Source organism: Vitis vinifera, chromosome 18 (assembly GCF_030704535.1).
Source record: "Vitis vinifera cultivar Pinot Noir 40024 chromosome 18, ASM3070453v1".
NCBI lineage: Eukaryota > Viridiplantae > Streptophyta > Magnoliopsida > Vitales > Vitaceae > Vitis > Vitis vinifera.
The window spans coordinates 9,498,344-9,520,179 of record NC_081822.1 but is presented as its reverse complement, the minus strand read 5'-3'; the positions used below and the strand labels follow the sequence as shown (position 1 = coordinate 9,520,179).

The following is a 21,836-nucleotide window of genomic DNA, read 5'->3' as shown; positions in this document are numbered from 1 at the left end:
AGTTTAAGAATCCTATAATTCATAAGTTGTTCCATGATGTTGTTCATACTTATCGTATTTCATAGTTTAATCTTATATTTGGATAACTAAAGATGATTGACCTAAGAGCAACAAGATATTTGATGGATGTTGGAGTTGATCAATAGACTTGTTTACATTCTACTAGGAAAATATATAATAGCATGACCACAGGGATTGTTGAAAGCCTTAATGTTGTGTTAAAAAAATGCTAGATATCTTTTGGTTTTGCAATTGGTTGAAGAACGGAGAAACTTACTTCAAAAATGGTTTATGACTCGTCAACAAAAAGTAATGTCAATGTCAACTAAACTTACTATGTGGGTTGATGAAAACTTCGTTCAAAATATTATGTCATTAACATATTAGGTGGAATCTTTCAACTCCAAGGAGTGTAATGTTAAATATGTTGACATCGGTGCTCAAGTGAATTTAGACACTCGTTCATGCACATGTTGGTAATTTGATCTTGATCATATTCCACGTGTGTGGGCTATTACTGCTTGTAGATATTATAATATTTCATATTACACTTTGTGCTATCGATATTTTACTACTAAAACGCTGTTATCTTCATATTTAGAGTCTATTTAACCAATTGGAAATGAGATAGACTAGATAATACCTGGTCACATTCATAACAAAGTTGTGTTACCACCTAAAACATGGTGGCCAATAGGAAGACTAAGGAAAGTAAAAAATCCCTTTTGGTAGAGAGGGTAAGCATACATCTCGTTGTAGTCGATGTAGTCAATGTGAATATAATCGAAAAACATGCAAACGATCAATCCCTTGATATCATTATAACTTTGGCACCCTATGAACCAACATGGAATGAAAATTGCAATAGTGATCATTTTCTTTATTTATTTATTTTGGTACCTATGCGAATGGAAATATAAGTTACTTGTTTGTACAAGGTGATAGGATAAACACATAGATGATTATTATAATAGTACTCTCTCTTTTTGAACATCCATACAAATAAAGTTATTAGTTATTATATATATATATATATATATATATATATATATATATATTGTGATGAGGTATGTATAAAACATGAATGAAAATTGTATGTTTATCAATCTTTTGACTAAATTGTCCTTAAGTTTGCTAACAGGAACTTGATACTAGTTAAGTTCAGGTTCTATCTGAAGACTATGAATTTAACTACCTTTAAGTTTGTACATCAAACAACTTGACTATAATTAAATTCAGGTTAAACTATAAACATAACTTACTATGAGTCTATACAAAATCAACTTGATAACTATTAAATTCAAATTAAATATGATACTCTAGAATGGACTTGGATTTAACATCTTTCAAGTTTGCTCACAGTTAACTTGATAGTAGTTACATTAAGGTGTTTTGTGAAGATTGTGGACTTAATTATTTTTAAGTTTATACACAAAACAACTTGACAATAGTTAAATTCAGTTTAAATTGTTAACTGTAGTCATAACTTCTAATGATTTTATACAAAATCAACTTGATACCTGTTAAGTCTAGATTAAGTTTGATAACTTTAGAATAGACACAACTTCTTACAAGTATGTTCACAATGAATTTGTTGCCTAGAAAGTCCATAAGAATATTATTGATAACTTTATAATAACCTTGTTATTCAATTAGAAACCTACCATCATGGAGCTACATTTAAATTTATATTGCATATATCAAAATGTCCAACTACATATGTCAAAATGTCTAACTACATATATCACAATGTTCAACTACATATATTAAAATGTCTAACTACATATATCAAAATGTCTAACTACATTTATCAAAATGTGAAACATCAAGTCTATATGAATTAATTATATAGGCAAATCTTTCATATATAATAACTCTACCAACATTTGATCCCAAAACTAATCCATACGAGCCCCTGTTAGTGAATTGAATGAATAATTGTGCATTAAATATTCAACATATTTGATTACAAACATTCCATAATTACCATTGCATGATATACCAATAATCAATGTTAGATTTGTTATTAAAGATTAAGTGTGCAAGAGATGAAAGTAAATATAAGAATCACTCACTCATGTTCTTGTTAGTTGTTTCCTTATTTTAACTCCATTTTTCATGACTATAAATTGTTAGCCCAAGGGTTCTCCAAATCATGTTTTGATGATAACAAATCATAGTTAAGTTACTAATTAGTTTGAATTATAAAGAATTTCAGGTATTAGTTTGGAAATTCATCGAATGACTTAATGGATATAAGATCAAGACTTTTAGAAGACCTTTAATCCTAGGAAACATATGTAAGATGAATGCATTGGTGCACTTAGGATTTACATATCATTTCATGCATCTTTGAAAAACCCAGTTTATACTTTAAAGTTATATTTCCATCAAAATCCGAGATCTATCAAATGAACCTTAGGCAAAACTTTTCAAAATTGACATATTAATTTACCTAAAAACCTTGCCTAAGTGTTAAAAGAGAAAAAAACATAAAAAGATAGGTTTTTGAGCCAAAAATGGTGAACCGATCGAGTCATTAGCCAAACCAGCTCAACCGATCAAGGTATCGGTCGACCGATTACCCCTTCTTGGTCAAGGTCTGATCGAGAGGTGTAAAAAAAACATTTTCTCTACCAGTAGTCTTTTCTTCCCGGTTGAGGTATTTGCTTTCCCGGTCGAGGTAACGATCACCTACCAAACATTAAATGCTCAAATGGTTAGTGAATCGATCGACCCCCAACTCAACAGGTCGAGGCTACTTTTTGGCTCCCGAGGTTAGACACCTATAAATAGAGAGCTTTACTTCATTTATAAGCTAGAGAACACTTGTATTTATTTATTTACCCACTTTTTCTTGCCTTAAAAGCTCTCATTCTTTTCTTAGTGCATTAAATCTCCATTTACATACTCTTTAATACACCTTTGTGATTTATCCTAGCCTTGAGTTATATTTGAGTCATTATTGAACTAGGTTGAGAGACTTAAAGTTGTTATTTGAGTGATAAAGCCTTCAAGTGAGTTGAGACTTGAAAAGATTGTGTAAGAGCTCATTGGAGCTGGAATCCAGGTGTAAAGGTGATTAAAAGGTTGGTTGAAACTTTAAGTTAGTAGAACTATCACTTTGTTAGAAACTTGAAAAGAGTGAACGTAGGTAAGGAAGTGTCGAACCACTATAAAACTCGAGTTTGATTTCTCTTACCTTATCTCTTTTTTATTTGCTCATCTTGTATTTAAATTTGTTGTGTTTAAAAAGATTTTTTTTAATCACCCCCCTCCTCTCTTGAGCATTTTCTCTTTTAAGATTAACCTTGATTTTCTCATAAATGACATTAAAAAAATTATAATAATTTCAAATTTATTTAAATATTTACTACATCTCATTAAATGTTTAAAAATATTTAATAAATAAAAAATGAAAGAAAAATATATGAAAAAAATAAAATAAACATACAATGTTTATCCAACCATAGCCTTAAACACTTTAAGTTGAAAAATTTTGAAGAAAATTTAAGTGTAAAATTTGAAGAAATGTACTAAAAAGAGAGAATTCGGAATAACCTGAGAAAATGAAAAAAGAAAGAGAAAGGGGAAAAAAAGAATAAAAAAGGTAAAGAAAGGTAAAGTAATAATTGAAAGGAAAATAGACTAATATGGTTGAAGGATAGTTGCAAGGGCATGTTTGTTTGGAATGAGCCATTTTTTAGGCTATTAGAAGTAGGAGGTTACTTTTACAATTTTAAGGAAATTTTGTCCCTCTTAATCTGTTATCCCCAAAAAAATCCAATAAAGATAAAACCTAAAGAAATTAAATAAGGTGCAGTACCTTTTAAAAATCTTAAAGCACTATATCTGCCGACTTCTCATTGCTTAACATGCATTAGTTTCAAGTTTCACCCTTTTGGATTCAAATTCTTTCTCAGAATTTACGCTCTGCTTACATCCTAAACATGCTTAAAAAACCTCAGATTTTAGAATATAAGTAATATGGAAGGAAAAAAACCATTTAAATCTATTTTCATTTTTCTCACCTTCTCATTCAAACAAAACCCGCACGCTAAAACATAGCAACCACCAGCTGGAATGTTGGGACCGAGAACCTTACAATTGCATGGGAGACACGGCGCGAATACCAGTAGGTCGCACTTGGTCCAGTTCTGCCATTCTCGAATCGTGCAGTTGCAGTTGTTTTCTGACCCATACAGGATCTCCTTTATGGAGCCAAAGAGCCTCACCTGTATGCTTGTGTTCGAAATCTGGTTGACTAGGTTTTTTCTTACGTTTTCTGTTATCCCACCATTCATCAGGGTTGTAGAAGAACACTTGCCACAAGTAAAGGCGGCTTTTCGGTTTTATCAAACCTGTTCCACCTACAATTCAATAACAGAAAATACAGAAAATGAAGAATGTGGCTAAACACCCAAAAAAACCAAAAAAATGAAGTGAACAATTGTAAAGAATGCCCCTTGATCAGCTACATATCCTATTATGATGATCAATTCTATTCAAGCCCTTAGGACTGTCCATGAAGGCCTAAATCTCAGGGGTTGACCACCCCACAACAATCCATACTGAGTAAATTCAAGGTATCATCTACGATGGAATTCGAATTCAGGACCATATGCCACTTGTTAGCCCACACTTTCAGTGTTCTATCAACTAGGTTACCCTACCGGCCGTCAGGTTTGTTCATATCGTTTCCATTATGCTTCATGGAAATGACATTGTAGCATATGTCACATCAACTCAAACTTGAGATAGTACCTTCTGATTCTAAATTCTCAATTTTCTTGTATGTTGGTGGCTGTCCAAATTGTGTAACATAATTTAATTCCTTTACGATCACCTGAGCAGAACAAATATATCATGTAAATATATCAGAAAATCAAGCAAGATGCAGTTCTAATTGCCATTTGGACTGTGAAGAATGGAACAAAGTTGTGAAAAAAGCTTAGCATTATGAACCTTGTGATATGGTCTGAGTTGTCCGTTGTCATCGGCCTTTGTGTAAAATCCTAAATGACCTGAGACATGAATCAAATCATTTTGTTTGAGATGCTTGAAAGATATTTCTGCCATCCTATCCCACATCTGCAGGAATATCCTGTTCACAAATTGCATAATGTAAGTTTTCATGATACAATAAGAAGCGTGAATTGAAATCCAATCCGATCAATTGAAGTTGAAATGATCAGAGGAAAGGAAATTGTTCTTAACCTAACATCGCGTCTTGCTTCCCGGAAAGGTTTGACATGGAGCACGGTGTAAACATACAGATCGCCGTTTATCGTATAGCGTCTTTCCAGGGGACGGTCCACTGAACCAATAAAACTGACGGAGTTGTGGAACCGGTCGCACCATTTAATGGTGGTGGGACGCTGGAACTTGAGGGTGTGCCGGTAAATGGAACTGCCGTCAGCGCTTAAGTCGTCCGAGACGAAACGCCGTGCGCTAGGGTTTGCAGCAGAAGATGAAGAGAAATGGAGGAGCTTTTGCAGAGAAAATGGAGGTATATTCTTGAACAAAGCATGGAGACGAAAGGCCTCCATAGAGTTATGGCGGGGCTTTTTGAAATTGAACCGCTAGGACCAGCGAAAGGTTGATTAGGGTTTTAGGGCAGGGGTGAAATCAGGAATATTAAAAGGAGGGAAGGGCATGTTTGGTATTGCAAAAGCACCATTCAAAAATTCCAGAAACATTCTTCTAAATTGCACCGTTGGAGCGAAGATCCGGAGACGCTGGTTGCCTTTACCTTTCCCTTTCTTCGATCCTTGATTGCGCTTTTTTCAATCTGCGAAAAGTTAAATAAAATTGCTGGGCGGATCTACTATGCTTCAGGGTCCATACCTGAACAAGACTCACCAAAAAAGAGGGCATCTGGGGGGGACAACCCTAATGCCATTCCCAAAGTTAGGGCAAAATGCTTCCAATCCAAATACGTATTACCTTGTTGCTTTTGCACTACACTGAGTAAGAATCCATGTATGCTTCTTCTTTTTTCATTTCTTTTCTTTTCCCCTGTTTTTTTGCTAACCAAACACGCCCTTGAAATCCTCCACCGGCTTACTACTGTTTGTGCATTAAAATCGAAGCCATTCCTACACACATGGTTTTTTTCCCTTTAATTTCTTCCATATTCTGTTACTACTAATAGTGTCTTCTCTTTCTCTCTCTCCAGTTGAATCATTTAGGTCGCAGGCAATGCTGGGTGGTTTCTCTTCCGCGGAGGCTCAAATAGGTGGGCTGGACGTCATTTTCTTGTGATGGTTATTTTTCCGTGGATTATCTAGATGGGAAAATCTGTCTGCTATGGTATTGTTGCTCTGGATCATTTTCTTGGGATATTGCATCAAAATTTTGAGTTCTTGTGCTAAGTGTTTTGCCTAGTCTGTTAGAGGGCTTACATTTGGATTACACTTTTAAGATTCTTTTCAGATACATAACAACAGAGCATTCCTCTTCTACATTTTTTTTTTCCATGTAATCATCCATAATTTTTAGACAATGGGAAAAGGATGACCGTCAAGGTTCTTTCTCAAATACTTGATATCATCCATAACTCAACAAAGCATTGCTCGCCTAAAGTTTCTTTTCTTTTCCCATGTAGTCTTCCTCAGTTTCTTGGGAATCTTTTGCATATGAAGGAAGCACTTGAATTTTCTAAGTTCACAGACATAGAAAGATTTCCTTTTATCTGACTGGTAGCAATGCTGGTTGGTGGTTATGGATTATTTTTCTGCTAAGAAAGAGTAAACCACAAAAATGTTTGTGATTGATAACATAGAATTGAAGCGAATTGTATTGAAATCTTTGATTTAAAGCCTATATTTGTGAACTCTGAAAATCCAAGTGATTCCCAACAAAATTTCTGGCATTTAGACAAGTATGAACATGAGGAATGATTCCCATTGGTTTTTGATTTGATAGCATAGAATTGAAGCAATCCTTTTCAGCCTCTAAAACTCTGTGGATTGACTCTAGCAGTTCAGACATCAGAAAGGGTTTATAGTCCAATAAGTGGAGCCAGATCTTAATGGAAATGGTTTAATTTCTAAATGCTCTCTTTGGAGGGGAAGTGCCTCTTTTTCCAACTAGTTATGTTATTGAAAAAGTTAAACATTAAGTTTATTTGATGATAAGGAAGTTATGCCTCATTGGTAGACTTTTGGCAAACTATGTAATATTCTATGTTAATGTACAATTTTTTTTTTAAAAAAGAAATTCAAGTGGCACAAAGCTTTTGTCTAGTATACAAAGGACAAATATCAATATTGGTGCTTCCTTTTAAAGCTGTGTTGCAACAGAAAGAGACTCAAGAAATGTAGGCTATTTAGACAGAAGGTTATATACTTTGCTAGATATTTTAAGGTTCATTATTTTAAAATTTTCCTCCTTTTAGTTATGTTCTTTTTTTTCTTTTATATTCTCTAACCTCTGTCAGCTAATCATGCAATTTCCAATGCACATTTCAACTTTCATGCATTCATATATGTCTAGTATCTTTTATTGGGCAGATGTGGCAAGGACGGATGCTTCTAGAAGTTTAATTGATAAAATTTCTAGTGCCTTATCTGATGGCATACATTTTGCAACACCAATATCCTCCTTGAGGACAAATGAAATTGACCTGGTTAGCTCCTTTCTTGGTATATTGATTCTTACTGTGCGTGTTCTACCCATATTGCCACATGCTTCCACATCCTCTTTTATCTTCATCCATATCATCTTTATTTGACTCAGGTACGAGGTGTTTTACAAATATTACAAGGTTTCTCCAGTTCTCTATTTTATTGGGACCATGCTGGACAGAGTTTCCAGGCTAAAAGTGGGATATATGTAACTCACCTTTCCCTGAAAAGTCTCCATGTCATTCTCAATCAATTTATGTATGCTGCAACATGTTTAAAACTGGTGGAAATTCTAATCAATAAGGTGGAGAAATCAGTGAGGCAATCTCCTCCTACTCTGAAAGCATTTGCATGCTCTATTTCCACATGGCTCAAAGTATGTATACTAATGTTTAATAAATTCTTTGTCTTTTATTTTTCTATTATTATATTTTAGTACACATTTATGAAAATTGAATTAACTTGTTTTGGAGCAGCGCTTGCGGGATGTTGCATTAAAGGAGGAAACAAAAATAAGCAACTCCAACATTGGAACTACTCCAACCCTCTTGGGATTGGCAAGTGGTTTATCAAGGTTTGAATGTGTTATTTTAAAAAAAAAAATAACTTTATCAGAATTAGGGATGTGAGTAAACTTACTAATTTATGCCATTCTCTCAGAACATAATATCAGTAAACTTCAATTCTGATCAGAGATCATCTTAAATATCTCCTTATAAAAAAATTTCATCTCTTTGGCCCAAAGAGCCTATCAAATAAGAGTTCATAACAAAATGTCATATCTTCTCTTGTCTGCACAATTATGTCTTTCTATGTGGTAAGGACACTCTTATATTAGCACCTTTTTTTTTTTTGTACTGGACACATCGCACATGTCCATGTTGGAACCCATGTGGGTACGAACATACGCATCATGATTCATTTTCTTTTGAGTTTGCTGCACTAGACACCATTTGGGACTTGACATGCAAGTTAGTATCCTTGCTACACAGCTTTTTTCCAGTTCTTAAATTTCATTAATACTCAAATCTTGTCTCCTCCTGGTTTCTTCTTGTTATGGCAAAGCATTAATGATGCCTGTTTCATCTTAGTCTTTGCTCAGGAGCTGAATATCTGTTGCAAGTAGTGCATGGAGCCATTCCTCAAATATATTTTGAACCTAATTCATCTGTCCCTGCTGCTGAAATGGCTACTCATATTCTTGACCACCTTTACAAGAAGCTGAATGAAGTTTGTCACATGCAAGGTGGTGAGGTTGTAATAGCTTTCTTGGCATTGGGTTATGTTTTTTGTCTAAACTCTTGTGGTTCTCTGGCTTTATTGATTTGAGTTTAATCTCTTGCTAATTTCAGGAGGAAGCATACCAGATGCTACTTTTTGTTTTTGTTGGAAGTTTATTGCCTTATATTGAGGGTCTTGATTCATGGCTTTATGAAGGAACACTTGATGATCCTTGTAACGAGGTGATGCTTTATATTTTCTCAAAATTCAAAATAGTTTATTTATTTGTTCTTTTGGACTGAAAGATTAGTGACTTCAAATTGAGATCATTAAGACTGTCCAATATGGAAATTTTACTCAAGAGTTTCCTTGGTGCCACAACAAGTGTGAAGGTTTTACATCTCTGCCTCTTTTACCTTGTGGAAGTGCATATGATGGATTTGTTGCATAAAGAACTTCCATTTCCCTTATGATTTTAATTTTATTCTTCAAGGAAACACCAAAAAAAATTTGATTGTTGACAGGCCATCTGTTTGCTGTACTTGCAACTCTGAAATTATAGTTCCATTAATATTTTCTTGGCAGTGTGTGTACTCCATAATATCATGTTACTAATATTTGCTCTCCTTGCAGATGTTCTTTTATGCTAACAAAACAATTTCAATTGATGAAGCTGAGTTCTGGGAGAAGAGCTATCTTCTGAGACCATTGCAGAGCTTAGATGTTGAGCTCTCTGCTATGATTGGCACCAGCAGTCGCTTGCCTTCAACAAATGACAAGAAGGAAATGGCTGGGAGGGAATCCATCTCTACATCTAGCTCTATGAAAGGAAAAGAGCAAAGCAGTAAAGATCTTAAATTGTGTCCTCTTTTTGTTGAGGATATAGCCAAGCCAATTATTTCTGCTGGGAAATCATTGCAGCTGATCCGGCATGTTCCGATGATGACCTCAGCACCATCTGGCAGAAAGAGTGTTCATGAGATTAATGGTTTTGGAAGTTCCTATGATGGTAACATTTCAAGTAAGATTCATCGGGGGCAGAGCATAGCTGGGTTAACATTGTCAGAGATTTTCTGTGTGTCACTAGTGGGTCTTATAGGCCATGGTGATCACATCTCTAAGTACTTTTGGCTAGAGGATCCATGCAACCCCAAGATTTTCTCCTTGTTTGAATCTCACATGGACAAACAAAACTTGGAAAAAGGGAATGGTGAGAGCTTGCCAAATTTAGCTTGCTCAGAGAAGATTTGGTTTAAATTCTTGGTTGAGACGTTGTTGCAGAAAGGAGAGATTGATTTTGGATCTAAGCATAAGAATGCAAATGATTTTCATGATGTGAAGGAAGAGACTATAGCTGGAGGTGCTCTGGATGAATTGCTCCTGAGATCATCCTGTCCAGAAAATCCTGTTATCACTATGTGCAAATTGTTCCTCAATAAGAATAGGGATGCTTGGAGCACATTAAACTTGTCTAGGAATTTCTATCTCCCTCCTTTAAATGACGAGGGTTTACGAGAGGCTATTTTTGGTGAGAAGATTGGACTGGGTTCCTCAGCTAAAGGAACAGATTATGCTTTTGCTTTTAAGTTTGCTGAATCTGAATATCTTCGTTCAAAGGATGATACAAAACTGTTAGAAGAATTATTTCCCTTTCCAACTCTTCTTCCATCATTTCAGGTAGTGCTAAGAGTAAAATTTTTTGAAGCAGTTATTTGTAACTATAGATTTTACAACAATTTCCAGGCATGCCTCTGAAATTTATTTGCCATTCTGAAACAGGAGAATCTCCAGATGTCAGAGCTCTTACCTTTCCAGAAAAATAGCACCCTTTCATCACGAGTTCTTACCTGGCTTCAAAGTGTAGAACTGAAGGTAGTTCCACTTCCTGTGGTTATTATGCAGGAATGTCTTATCGTCTACATCAAAAAGCAGGTAAGCAACTCCAACCCATTCACAGGACTTTAGTTTCTTTTTGTAGTAAGCATGCTGTTCATTTACTGAAAAATCACACTTCTACTTATCATAGGTGGATTATATTGGAAGACACATACTGTCGAAATTAATGAATGACTGGAGATTAATGGATGAGCTCGGGGTATTGCGTGCTATATACTTGTTAGGTTCAGGTATCTTCTAGCGTTACTTTCAGTTTATGTTGGTTCCCAGGGGCCAGAAAACTCATATTTTTCTGACATTATGTTTGCAACCTTGCTGTCTTAGGTGACTTGCTGCAGCACTTCTTAACTGTGCTTTTCAATAAACTGGATAAGGGAGAATCCTGGGATGATGATTTTGAGTTGAACACAATATTACAGGTGTGATTTGAACTGAAACCAACTCAACAAAGTGTTATTCCTACTTTTTGTGGCAGGCAACATAGACCTGTTTTTGGGACTTTAAGGCTGTATATTGTTTCTCTACGGTTCTCTGGGTTTATTTTTCATAATGATTTGACTTGAGTTGGAATGAGTATGAACTAAGAAGATAATGCCTAGATGCAACTAATAAAAAAGGTGTCAAGCAAAATACTGAGACATTAGAAAACCTGTATGTTCTCATACCGGGGAAATCAATCATGTAGTATCTTAGAAGGTGATTGTGCAATTGGGAAATCAATCATGTAGTATCTTAGAAGGTGATTGTGCAATTAGGAAATCAGTTTGCTTTTTTACTAGGGAATTTAATCATGAAAGACATTTTCATACTTAGGCTACTCAGTAAAAGGTTTAGGGAAAAAATTAAAAACCTTTATATGGTTTTCTGAGAGTAATGGAAGGAGGGACGAGTGAATTTTCATTTACAATAAGCTCATGAAGGATCCGTATATAACCCATGCATGTTTTGCATTTATTATTGGTGAACTTGTGGGACATAGAGAGGTCTCTTGAGGCATATTGTTTATTGATAAAATTGGAATAGATAACAGGTTAAGTTTTAATTTTGTTATTTTGGATCAGTCATCCAAAATGAGGGTGTGTTGAAGAGGATGCTGATCATAAAATGTTAGCAGTGGATGGATCAGGTACAATGTTTGTGTGATTTATGGATACCTATAAAACCAGAGGGAAAAATTATAGGTCATTTATATGATCAGCCATGTTCTAAATATACATTGCTGTTGGCGCTTTTGGTTTCTCTTGCTCTTGAGGCCTCTGTAATGCTATGTGCTTAATGATTTCAGGAATCCATTAGAAACTCTGCTGATGGCATGCTCTTAACGGCGCCAGATTCATTGGTTGTGTCTATAACTAAACATCATAGCCTCAATGGTGATGAGCAACATAATACAGCTTCTCTTGTCTCTACCCCTCGTAGAAGTCGTGAGAGCTTTGGGATTGATGGCCTTGATTTACTGAAATTCACATACAAGGTTCATTTTTTCCTATAAGCACACTTTAATCTATGTTTTCATCCACATTTTCCCTCTGTTATAATCCTTTAACTGTATTCATGTTGTATATGATAGGTCTCTTGGCCACTTGAACTTATTGCCAACACAGAGGCAATTAAAAAGTATAACCAGGTAAACCTGTTGTATTCAAGGGATCACAGTCCAATTTGCTTATTGTTAATTACATGTTACCTGTTTGATGTAGGTGATGGGTTTCTTGTTGAAAGTCAAGCGTGCAAAATTTGTACTTGATAAAGCTCGGAGGTGGATGTGGAAGGTTCCTTTTTTTCCCCTCCCCCCCCTTAGTTTTATTAATGCTGTTGAAACATTAACTTTGGACTAGGATTGGAAACATGTAATTTTGAGGAATTAATATTGGAGTTTTAGTTCTAATAAATATATATATATATATATATATATATATATATTGAAGTTTTAGTGGGCCTAATGTGACTGGTATTTTGATTTGAATTGATATTGTGAGGATCCTTGATGTCTGTTAATCTGTCTCTTCCAGGGTAGAGGCACTGCAACAATCAACCGTAAGCACCACTGGCTAGTGGAGCAAAAACTCCTGCATTTTGTGGATGCTTTTCACCAATATGTGATGGACAGAGTAAGCTCTTTCCATTGTTTTAAAACACCATTGTGATAATCTCAAGAAATAACTAGCAAATAATAATATACACAACAACGACAATAATGATTATTACTATCATTTTGTGAACTTAGCTGCTATTCATGGTTCATGAGCTGTGGCAATTGCTGTACTGGGTTTGAAATGACACAACAATGTCTACGGGTTATTTATTTTTATTTTTCATAATATTTGACCATGAATTTTTTTCTATTTCTTTTTTTGATGAGAAATAATGATTTCATTGGATTGAAGTAGTAAGTAGAAAAAAGGATTAGAAATCATTCCAAGAAATACAAAATCCTCTATACAAAGTGTAACAAAAAGGATAGATAAGTGTTTACTAGTTCAAAAAGGTGAATCTATATGCATATATCAAAATGATTAGGGTAATGCTAGCAGAGGTTAAAATCTCCTATGAAAGAAACCAAATGTCTAGTTCCCCACTTTGCTAGTGCATTCTTGCATGATTGCCTAAGCAAGGAGTCTACGAGAAGGAACATCCTAACTTTGAAAAAATATCAATAATTTGGTCTAACCACCTATCAAACTTCCACAATCCTTTTTCTTTTTGTTGCCCATGATATACATTGTGGGCCAAAATCTTATAAGCTTAAACTTTTATGAAGATTGGTTGTCCAACATGGTATTAGAGCCTTGTTTGGTAAGAGGTCAAGTGTTTGAATTTCACCACCGCATATTTATTTGCCCAATTTATTAAGCCTACATATAAGCCCAAAAAAGAGGCTACATGTAAGGGAGGGTGTTGGAGAGCAGGATATACATTGTAACCCGTATTCTATAAACTTAAGCATTTAAGAAAATTGGTTGTCCAACAATGACAATAGTGAAATCTGCTTCTACTAAGAGATTAGCGATGCCCAAAGCTTTCATTTGCAAAACTCTTCCAAAAGGGTTAGGATCTCTATCTTGATGTCTAAAACTTGATTTGCAAGTTTAAAGAATGGTCTTGCTTCTATACCAAAGTGGTCCTTAAGCAATCCTTCCATCTCTAGCTATCATGGTTGTCCAAAGAACAACCATTAAAATTTAGCTAAACAAAACCCATTGGAGTTAGTAACCATGCAGTAAGTGTCTCCTTAGTCAACCTTGTAATTTTGCAGACTAGCTTCCAATATAGTAGATTTTGGCTCAAAGAGATACCTAAAAAAGCTTCATTGGTAGAAGTTGAAAGGGAAGAAGAAAAGTAAAACAAGTCCCAAATGGCTTCTAGAGACTTTCATCCAAAAAATAAAATTCTTGCACTCTTTTCTCGCCAATGAGTCCATATCAAGTGAGGCTAGTAATGTGCCAATGAATCCTACCTCAAGAAATTCCCCTTAAACTTCTAAAGGATATATTTAACATCTCTTCCACCCTTATGGGTGGAGCTCAATCAATCCTTGCAAGTTTGACTAGCCTATACCATATTGTAGACTTCATACTTCCCCTGCACATGACGTACTATTATAGGTTAAGAGCATTATAAGGTCTTATCCATTGGGGCAAGTCATTAGTATTGACTTATTTACTACAAGCCATACAAAGGCCTTTACTTTTGGTGGGCCTTCAGATTTCCAAATGAAGTTTGGTAGGATAAAAGATATTAAGTTGGTAGAAGTAGAAATAACATTAAAGGGGCTAACTAAGAACAATCTTGAGGATATTAAGGACCAAATTCTCAATTGAGAAAAGTGGGTGATAGACACGCAAGGCCTTGAGCAAACATAAGAAAAGATAGGTCCTTACTTTTTTTTACTCTTAAGAGGTTATGATGAAAGTTGAAATTCCAAGATATAGACAAGGAGAAGGGAACTACCACTAAGAAAATAACACAGTCTCTTAACCTCATTACTTCATAGATGTTTGGGAATTGCTCACTAAGTGGTTTATTACCCCATTAAAGATCATATTAGATACAAATTTTTGCATCATCACCCATAGAATAACAATTGAAACAAAAAAAAAATCTAAGGAAGTTCAATAGCTTTCCAAGAGTATTTATATGATTAACTAACTACAAAGTTGACATCCCATCTATTAGAATTTAACCTATAGATACTCAAGATGACCTTAGGCTATAAAGCATAGCTTTCCTTAAGGACCCTCAACCACTTCCATAAAAGGGCTCATTTTCAAAGATATCCTACCGATGCCTAATCCCCTTTCCCTCTTAGGCTTATAAACCTAATTCCAACTCATAAGATGATTTTTTTCCCCTTTTCGAATACTCGACCAAATAAAATCTCTTTGCAATCTCTCAATCTTGGAGGCTACTTTAATTGGAGCTTTGAACAAAGATAGAAAATACAAGGGGTGAGTGATAAACATGTTTGCACAAGAGTAATTTTACCACCTAGGGACAAATAAGCTTTCTTCTAACCATCTAAATATTGTGAAGTCCTCTCTATAATTGGGTCTTATTCCTAAAGGAAATCCTAAGTAAGGAGTGGGGTCAATCCAACATTGTACAATCTAAATATGTGGCCAGCTTAAGGACACAAGTCTGAGTAATATTGATATGTGACATGATACTCTAATCCAAATTTATCTTGAGCTTAAAAATGTGTTCAAAAACCAACAAGATTAGCTTAAGGCTCTATAGCTACTCCTCTTAGACTTCAAGACTAGTATTGTGTTACCATCAACAAACTTTAAGCAAGTCACCCTTGTCTTTTCTTTACCTAAAAAGCCCTTTAAGATTCCCCTATCATTTGCTCTCAATATCTATTTACTCAATACGTCTGACACAATGGTAATAGAAGAGGAGAAAGGGGATCAGCTTACTTTAAACTCCTAGATGCCTTCACTAACCCTTTGGCACACCCATTTATTATTGCAAAACTGATTGATGAAATACAACCACAAATTCATGATCTTCATCTCCACTTGTTGGAGAATAAGATATACGTTATGAAACCAAATCCTACCAACTTAAGCTTTTAAGAAAATTGATTGTTTAACATTGTATTAAAGCCTTGTTTGGTGGGAGGTCATGTGTTTGAAACTCACTACCATTTGTTTATTCCCCAATTTATTTAGCCCATGTGTAAGCAAAAAAAAAAAAAAAAGAGGTTATATGTGAGGGGGGTGTTGGAGAGTGAGATATACATTGTGAACCCAAATTATACAAGCTTAAGTTTTTAAGAAAATTGGTTGTTTAACATTGCCTAAAATGTTTCTTCTCTAATGCATGATCCAAAAAACCCGACTTCACATGATGATAAGCTTTTTCAAAATCAATCCTAAAGACAATCCCTTTTTTTTTGGAATTTTTTTTTTCATCCACCATTTCATTGATGACCAATAGTGCATTTAAAATCCAACTACTCTTAACAAAAGCTCCCTAAGAAATATGAATTGTCTCATGTCAAACCCTTCATAAACGTTGGAACAACATCTTAGCTATGATTTTGTATGGGTTAGTCACCAAACTAATGGGTCTAAAGTCATATATTCTATTGGTTTGGCTCCTCTGAGACACTAGGGCGATGAAAGTGGCATTTGTGTTCTTTGTCATGAAACTTAAATGTTCAACAAATCCCTTTTAATGATATTCCAACAATCTTAATAAAATGGGAGTGTGAAGCAATATAAGCTTGGTGCCTTGTCCTTGTCTATGTGAAATATTGTTTCTTGAATTCCCTCCTCTAAGAAGGGTCACTCCAAATTTCTAGCACTCCCTTCCAAAATAGTTGGCCAATTTAAACATTCTAATCCCACAAATCCTCTTCTACTCTACTATATGGTTAACCAAAAAGGCTTAAAACCGCCTATGAGATACTTGACTATCCAATTTCACGCTTTCCTCATGCACTAAAGATTTGATGAGCTCTTTTTCCTTCTTCCATTAACTATCTTATGGAAGTACATTGAGTTGTAGTCTCCCTCCTTGTTTCATTTAACTCTTAACTTTTTGCCTCCAATGAACTTCTTTTCTTACCAGAAGTGCTTCTAAATCCACTTTCTTGGTATTTGAGGTTATTAATTCATTTGAAAGCGCACCTTCCCTTCATGAAAGTCTTTCATGGAAATGTACTCAATGATGAGTTTTAAATGTCTTGCCTTTCTGGAAGAAGTAAGGGTATATACTCCTTGTGCCTATTGCTTATCTGCTCGACTTTTTTTATTTATATATAGGTAAGTAAAGATTGTATTAAACATAAAAACAAGATGGTATACATGATGTATACAAAACAACCAAAAGACCAAAAAAGGCACAAAGACACAAAAACCAGTAACCATGCCCTACAAATAGCCTAACCAATCCACAAAGTCTAATAGAGTCAAAGAACCATCCTTAACATATAATCAACCCAATCCCAAAAAAGATAATTGTTTAGTCCATGTTTTCACAATTATTAAAAGTTATTCTATTTTTCTCTCTCTGTATGGTCCAAAACAAGCACAACAGAGCAACCTTTCAAGCCTTTTTTCTTCTTGTTCCCACAAAAGACCAGTGCTTGCCTAGGAGAACCCTTCCAACTGAAGAGTGTATCATCCCTTGGACACCAAAAAGAGCATAAATCAATTGCCACAAAATACGTGTTTTCGAACAATGAAGGAGGATATAGTCGCCTATATCTTCTTTTGCATTGCTCATATAGCATCTATTTCCAATCCCTCCTTTTGAGTTGATTTGGAGTCAAAATCTTTTGGCCCAAGTTGCTTCCCAAGCAAAGAAGCTAATTCTCAAGGGCATCTAAGAATTCCATACTGCGTCATAAGGAACAACTTCGCTCTCCTATTTGCCAAAGAGAAATAGAAGGGCTTAATCGAAAAAATATCGTTCTTTGTAGCCAACCACACCATAATATCCTTAATCCCCAAAGTAAAGAGTGTTCATACAACCTCCCAAAAGACTTCTACTCTAACCCTTAATCATGCAACTGTGTTGTAAACCTAGGACTTTAGCTATCACCATCCCAAAGATCACCCACTTAAGCATTTTTTAAAGAAGCTATAAAATAAAGCTTCAAAAATGATTCTCTTAAAGGTGTGTCCTCAGACCATTTGTCCTTCCAGAACTTCACCATATTCCCAAAACCAACCTGAAAACTTGTTTTATCCTTGAAAACCTTCTAACTACCTTTGATTGCCTTTCACACTCCCAGTCCATACCTTTATCTCACTTCTTTAGTGCATTATCCCCCCTCCTTCTTACCTATACTTTCCTACAATTACACAAATCTCCAAGACCATTTTACCAAATGAGCCTTATTAAAGATGGATAAATTTATGATGCCCAAGCCTTCTTTTTGTTTCTCCAATTAAACAATAGACCAATTCACCAAATACAACTTTTGTTCCAAAGCCTCCCTCCCCACAAAAAGTCCCTTTGAATCTTTTTGAAATCTAACAACTACCCTCTTAGGGATGACAAAAAGAGATATAAAATAAATCGGCAAATTGGACTGAGTACTCTTTACCGGAGGTCGTCTTCCACCTTTTGATAAATACTGCCTCTTCCACATAACAAGCCTTTTTTGGAATCTTACACCTCTTCCCAAACCTTAGCAGACTTGTAGAGGGCTCCCAACAGGAGGCCTAAATAGGTGGTTGGAAGAACACTCACCTTGCAACCTAAAACCCCAACAAGATCCTCCAAATTTGAGACATCCTCAATAGGGATCAACTCACTTTTCTCTAGGTTGTTAGCTCTAATAAAGCCTCAAATCACATGAAGACCTAACTCAGGTACTTTAGGTTCTTCTTATTAGCATCACACAGAATGAGGGTATCGTCTGCAAATAACAAATGAGATATCTCCGCCCTTGCTTCATATCTTCCCCTTACTAAAAAGCCATCCCCCCCTCTTCACCTCCTCCTCCTTTGTCCATAAAAGGATATGGGAAAGAGCCTCCATTGCCAAGATAAACAAATAAGGGGACAAAGGATCTCTTTGTCTCAAGCCCTTAGATCTTTGGAAGAAACCTGATAGAGACCCATTTACCAAGACAAAGAAATGAACTGTAGAGATGCACCACCTAATCCAACTAATCCAATCACCGCCAAAACCCATTTTTTTCCAAAACTGCATGAGCAAAACTCTAATTTACATGGTCATAAGCCTTTTCAATATCAAACTTACAAATGATCCCTCTCAAGTTGCCTTTAAGTCTAGAATCAGTGGCCTTATTTGCTATCAAAATAGCATCCAAAATTTGTCTTTCCACCACAAAAGCATGCTGAAAATCCTAGACTAAGTTGCCCACCGCTTTCTTAAATCTATTCTGCATCTTTATTTATTCAGGATACTGTACCTATGCTTTGTCTGCTCTTCATCTTTATTTATTCAGGGTACACTTTCTTTGCTCCTTGGAATAGATAATCAAAAGGTGGAGTTAAATTGGATCTCGTCTCCCTATATTTTTAAAATTCCTTTTCTTGTCCAAAAAGTGGTTGAGATCATATGGTTAAAACTTCCCACATGGTTATCTCTATATCTTTTTACACAATTGGTGAGTGACAATTATCTATTTGTATAAAATAAGCAAGTTGGGAATTACACTCCTGCAAGTCCAAGTCATTCAAGTTCAAACTAGAACTGTTTTTTTATCTGGGTTAGTTTAGGTCAAATTAAAGACTGCAATATTGCCTTGTTAAATCTCAATTTTCATCTGAAGATCATCAACTTGATTGCTTACTGCTCATTATTGGGGTTTTCCACTGCTCAAGAATTTGATTGATAGTAAATATCTCTAAGTGGACCTTTTTGTTCACTTATATCATTCACTGATAATGATGACTCCTTATTGTTGACTTAGTTACTTTTGTTTTGAAAGACAAAAGTAATTAAGTTCTTACTGATGAAAGAGTTTGAGCAATTGGGGTTCTTTTGTAGTTATTGCTAATAGTCCTTCCTTGTATTTGCTTTACTTTTTATTGTTATTTTGGTTTAGAAATTGTTTGAGAAGGATAACGCATCCTTCTTTTTTAAATATTTGTGCAGTTCTATCAATTGAGTTGTTTATTTATGATAAAAAAGAAGAGCTCCCTTTGTCTCTAACTGGACTTCGTGAGCAGGTATATCACAGTGCATGGCGTGAACTCTGTGAAGGTATGGCAGCAGCTGGATCTCTAGATGAAGTCATAGAAGTACATGAGGCCTACCTGTTGTCAATTCAACGGCAATGCTTTGTGGTTCCAGATAAGCTGGTGTGTGAAAGTCTCATTTTTTGGGTGTTCGCAACCTATATATTGAAAAGATAAAAATAAATGCTGAACTTTTTATTTTTTGTTTTATCTTCCTTTTACTTATGGTTTCTTTTGCACTCAGTGGGCACTGATTGCCAGCAGAATCAATAGCATCCTTGGATTAGCTCTAGACTTCTATTCCATACAGCAAACCCTAAGTAGTGGTGGAGCAGTTTCTGCCATCAAGGCCAGATGTGAAATGGAAGTGGACAGGATTGAGAAACAGTTTGATGATTGCGTTGCCTTCCTTCTTAGAGTAAGTCTTCTATAAACATGGTACTGCCCTGACAAATTACATGGATGCTGCTGCTGCCAAGCTTGCTTGACTCATGCATATTCTGAAAGTATAATTACACATGAATAAGCATGCATATATTCCTAAGTGTATGTGAATCTTCATGTTGTTGCATGTGTATGGTCGGGTCTGTTTGGTCATGGGTACATGCATGTTTCATATTTAAGATACTGAATTGGTGTCAACTATCTGTTTGGCATTCTGATTATGCAGGTCCTGTCTTTCAAGCTCAATGTAGGCCACTTTCCCCATTTGGCAGATCTAGTTACTAGAATCAACTATAATTATTTCTACATGTCTGATAGTGGAAACTTGGTTACCGGTCCTGGCTCTGAAACTGTGACATCTAAGCTGGGGAAGGCCTTCCCAGTCTGAATGGACTGATACTGATTGGATTAGTTCAGAGTTGGTTATGATGCTGCACCTGAAGATTGTGAATTTGCAGGAGTTGTTTATAGTTTTGTACATGATATGTATGAGAATGCATTATTCATAGAATGAAGGGGGAAGCAGGTTGGTTAACAGCCGCTTTCATCTCTTCTTTGAGATGGAAATCCTTGTAGTATTCAAATCTCTCAACTGAGTGAAGTATTATTTGATAAGGATCTGACTCTTGGGAATCATGACGAAAGGATGATGAGCTGCGAAGCACGGATTTGGAATGGGGTGGGCTTATGAATTGAAGGGTGTGTATCATGTGTCCTGATTTGGTATGAATTGCTGGTGAGGGCCCATTTCTGCTTACAATGGACCATATTTATACAACTGGATGTAGGTCATTAAAAATTGTAAGATTCATTGATTTCTAATTCCTATGTGAGAGTTTGTTTAGTCTTATAAGGAATATTTGTTTATTTGATCTTACAATATTATAAGACGCAATAAGAACGTTGTGTCTATATGGGGGATGATTGCGATGTCTTATATTGAATATGTAAGAAAGTTTCTAACGTTATATATATATGGACTTCATTTAACTGTATAGTCGTGTTTTAAAGTTGTGAAAGAGCTTTTGAACTCAAATAATATTTATAAGTTGATGTGGGTCATTACAAAAATAAGGAAAATATTTTATTTTAAAAACTTTATTTTGAAGGTTTATTTTATTTTATTTTATTTTATATATATATATATATATATATATATATATATATATATTTAGTAAAACTTTTACAACATTAATATTATCTTTTAAAATTGGTGACTTTAACACTTCTACCTTTAACTAACCAAATAATGCCTTATAAGAGTGGGGAAAGGGAATATTTTTTTTTATTCTCTTTGTATTATTAAATTGTCATAGGAAATATAAGGGATATATTTTCAACTTCTTTACTATTTAAATGAAATAAGGATTGAAAAAATAAAAAATGCTTCAAATTAAAATTTAGAGGTCAAAACCTATTGTTAATTTCTGTATTATATATATATATATATATATATATTCTTCCATTCCCTTCTTATCTT

General features: G+C 35.0%; 2 protein-coding genes across 5 annotated transcripts; one reads left to right on the top strand and one right to left on the bottom strand.

Moving 5' to 3' along the window:
* Positions 1–4,101: 4,101 nt before the first annotated feature.
* On the bottom strand, positions 4,102–5,079 carry LOC104882607 (protein OSB1, mitochondrial). Its single transcript, XM_010666637.1, has 3 exons — positions 4,966–5,079; positions 4,765–4,846; positions 4,102–4,370 (listed from the first exon to the last, which is right to left on the bottom strand). Exons 1-3 carry the CDS (start codon positions 5,077–5,079, stop codon positions 4,102–4,104), a joined length of 465 nt encoding a protein of 154 aa, XP_010664939.1.
* Positions 5,080–5,122: 43 nt separating this feature from the next.
* Positions 5,123–21,351, top strand: LOC100247210 (uncharacterized). Of its 4 annotated transcripts, none has more exons than XM_010666301.3 (18): positions 5,123–5,509; positions 6,179–6,238; positions 7,515–7,630; positions 7,741–8,004; positions 8,105–8,202; positions 8,720–8,882; positions 8,981–9,091; positions 9,483–10,526; positions 10,629–10,781; positions 10,876–10,975; positions 11,070–11,164; positions 12,031–12,219; positions 12,316–12,372; positions 12,446–12,517; positions 12,758–12,856; positions 19,904–20,035; positions 20,157–20,330; positions 20,583–21,351. In XM_010666301.3, exons 1-18 carry the CDS (start codon positions 5,404–5,406, stop codon positions 20,742–20,744), a joined length of 3,195 nt encoding a protein of 1,064 aa, XP_010664603.1. In that variant the 5' UTR covers positions 5,123–5,403; the 3' UTR covers positions 20,745–21,351. The 4 variants fall into 4 exon arrangements, with proteins under 4 accessions (XP_010664603.1, XP_010664604.1, XP_010664605.1 ...); XM_010666302.3 differs by having other exon boundaries at positions 5,125–5,970; XM_010666303.3 differs by having other exon boundaries at positions 5,125–5,982.
* The last annotated feature ends 485 nt before the right edge of the window (positions 21,352–21,836 follow it).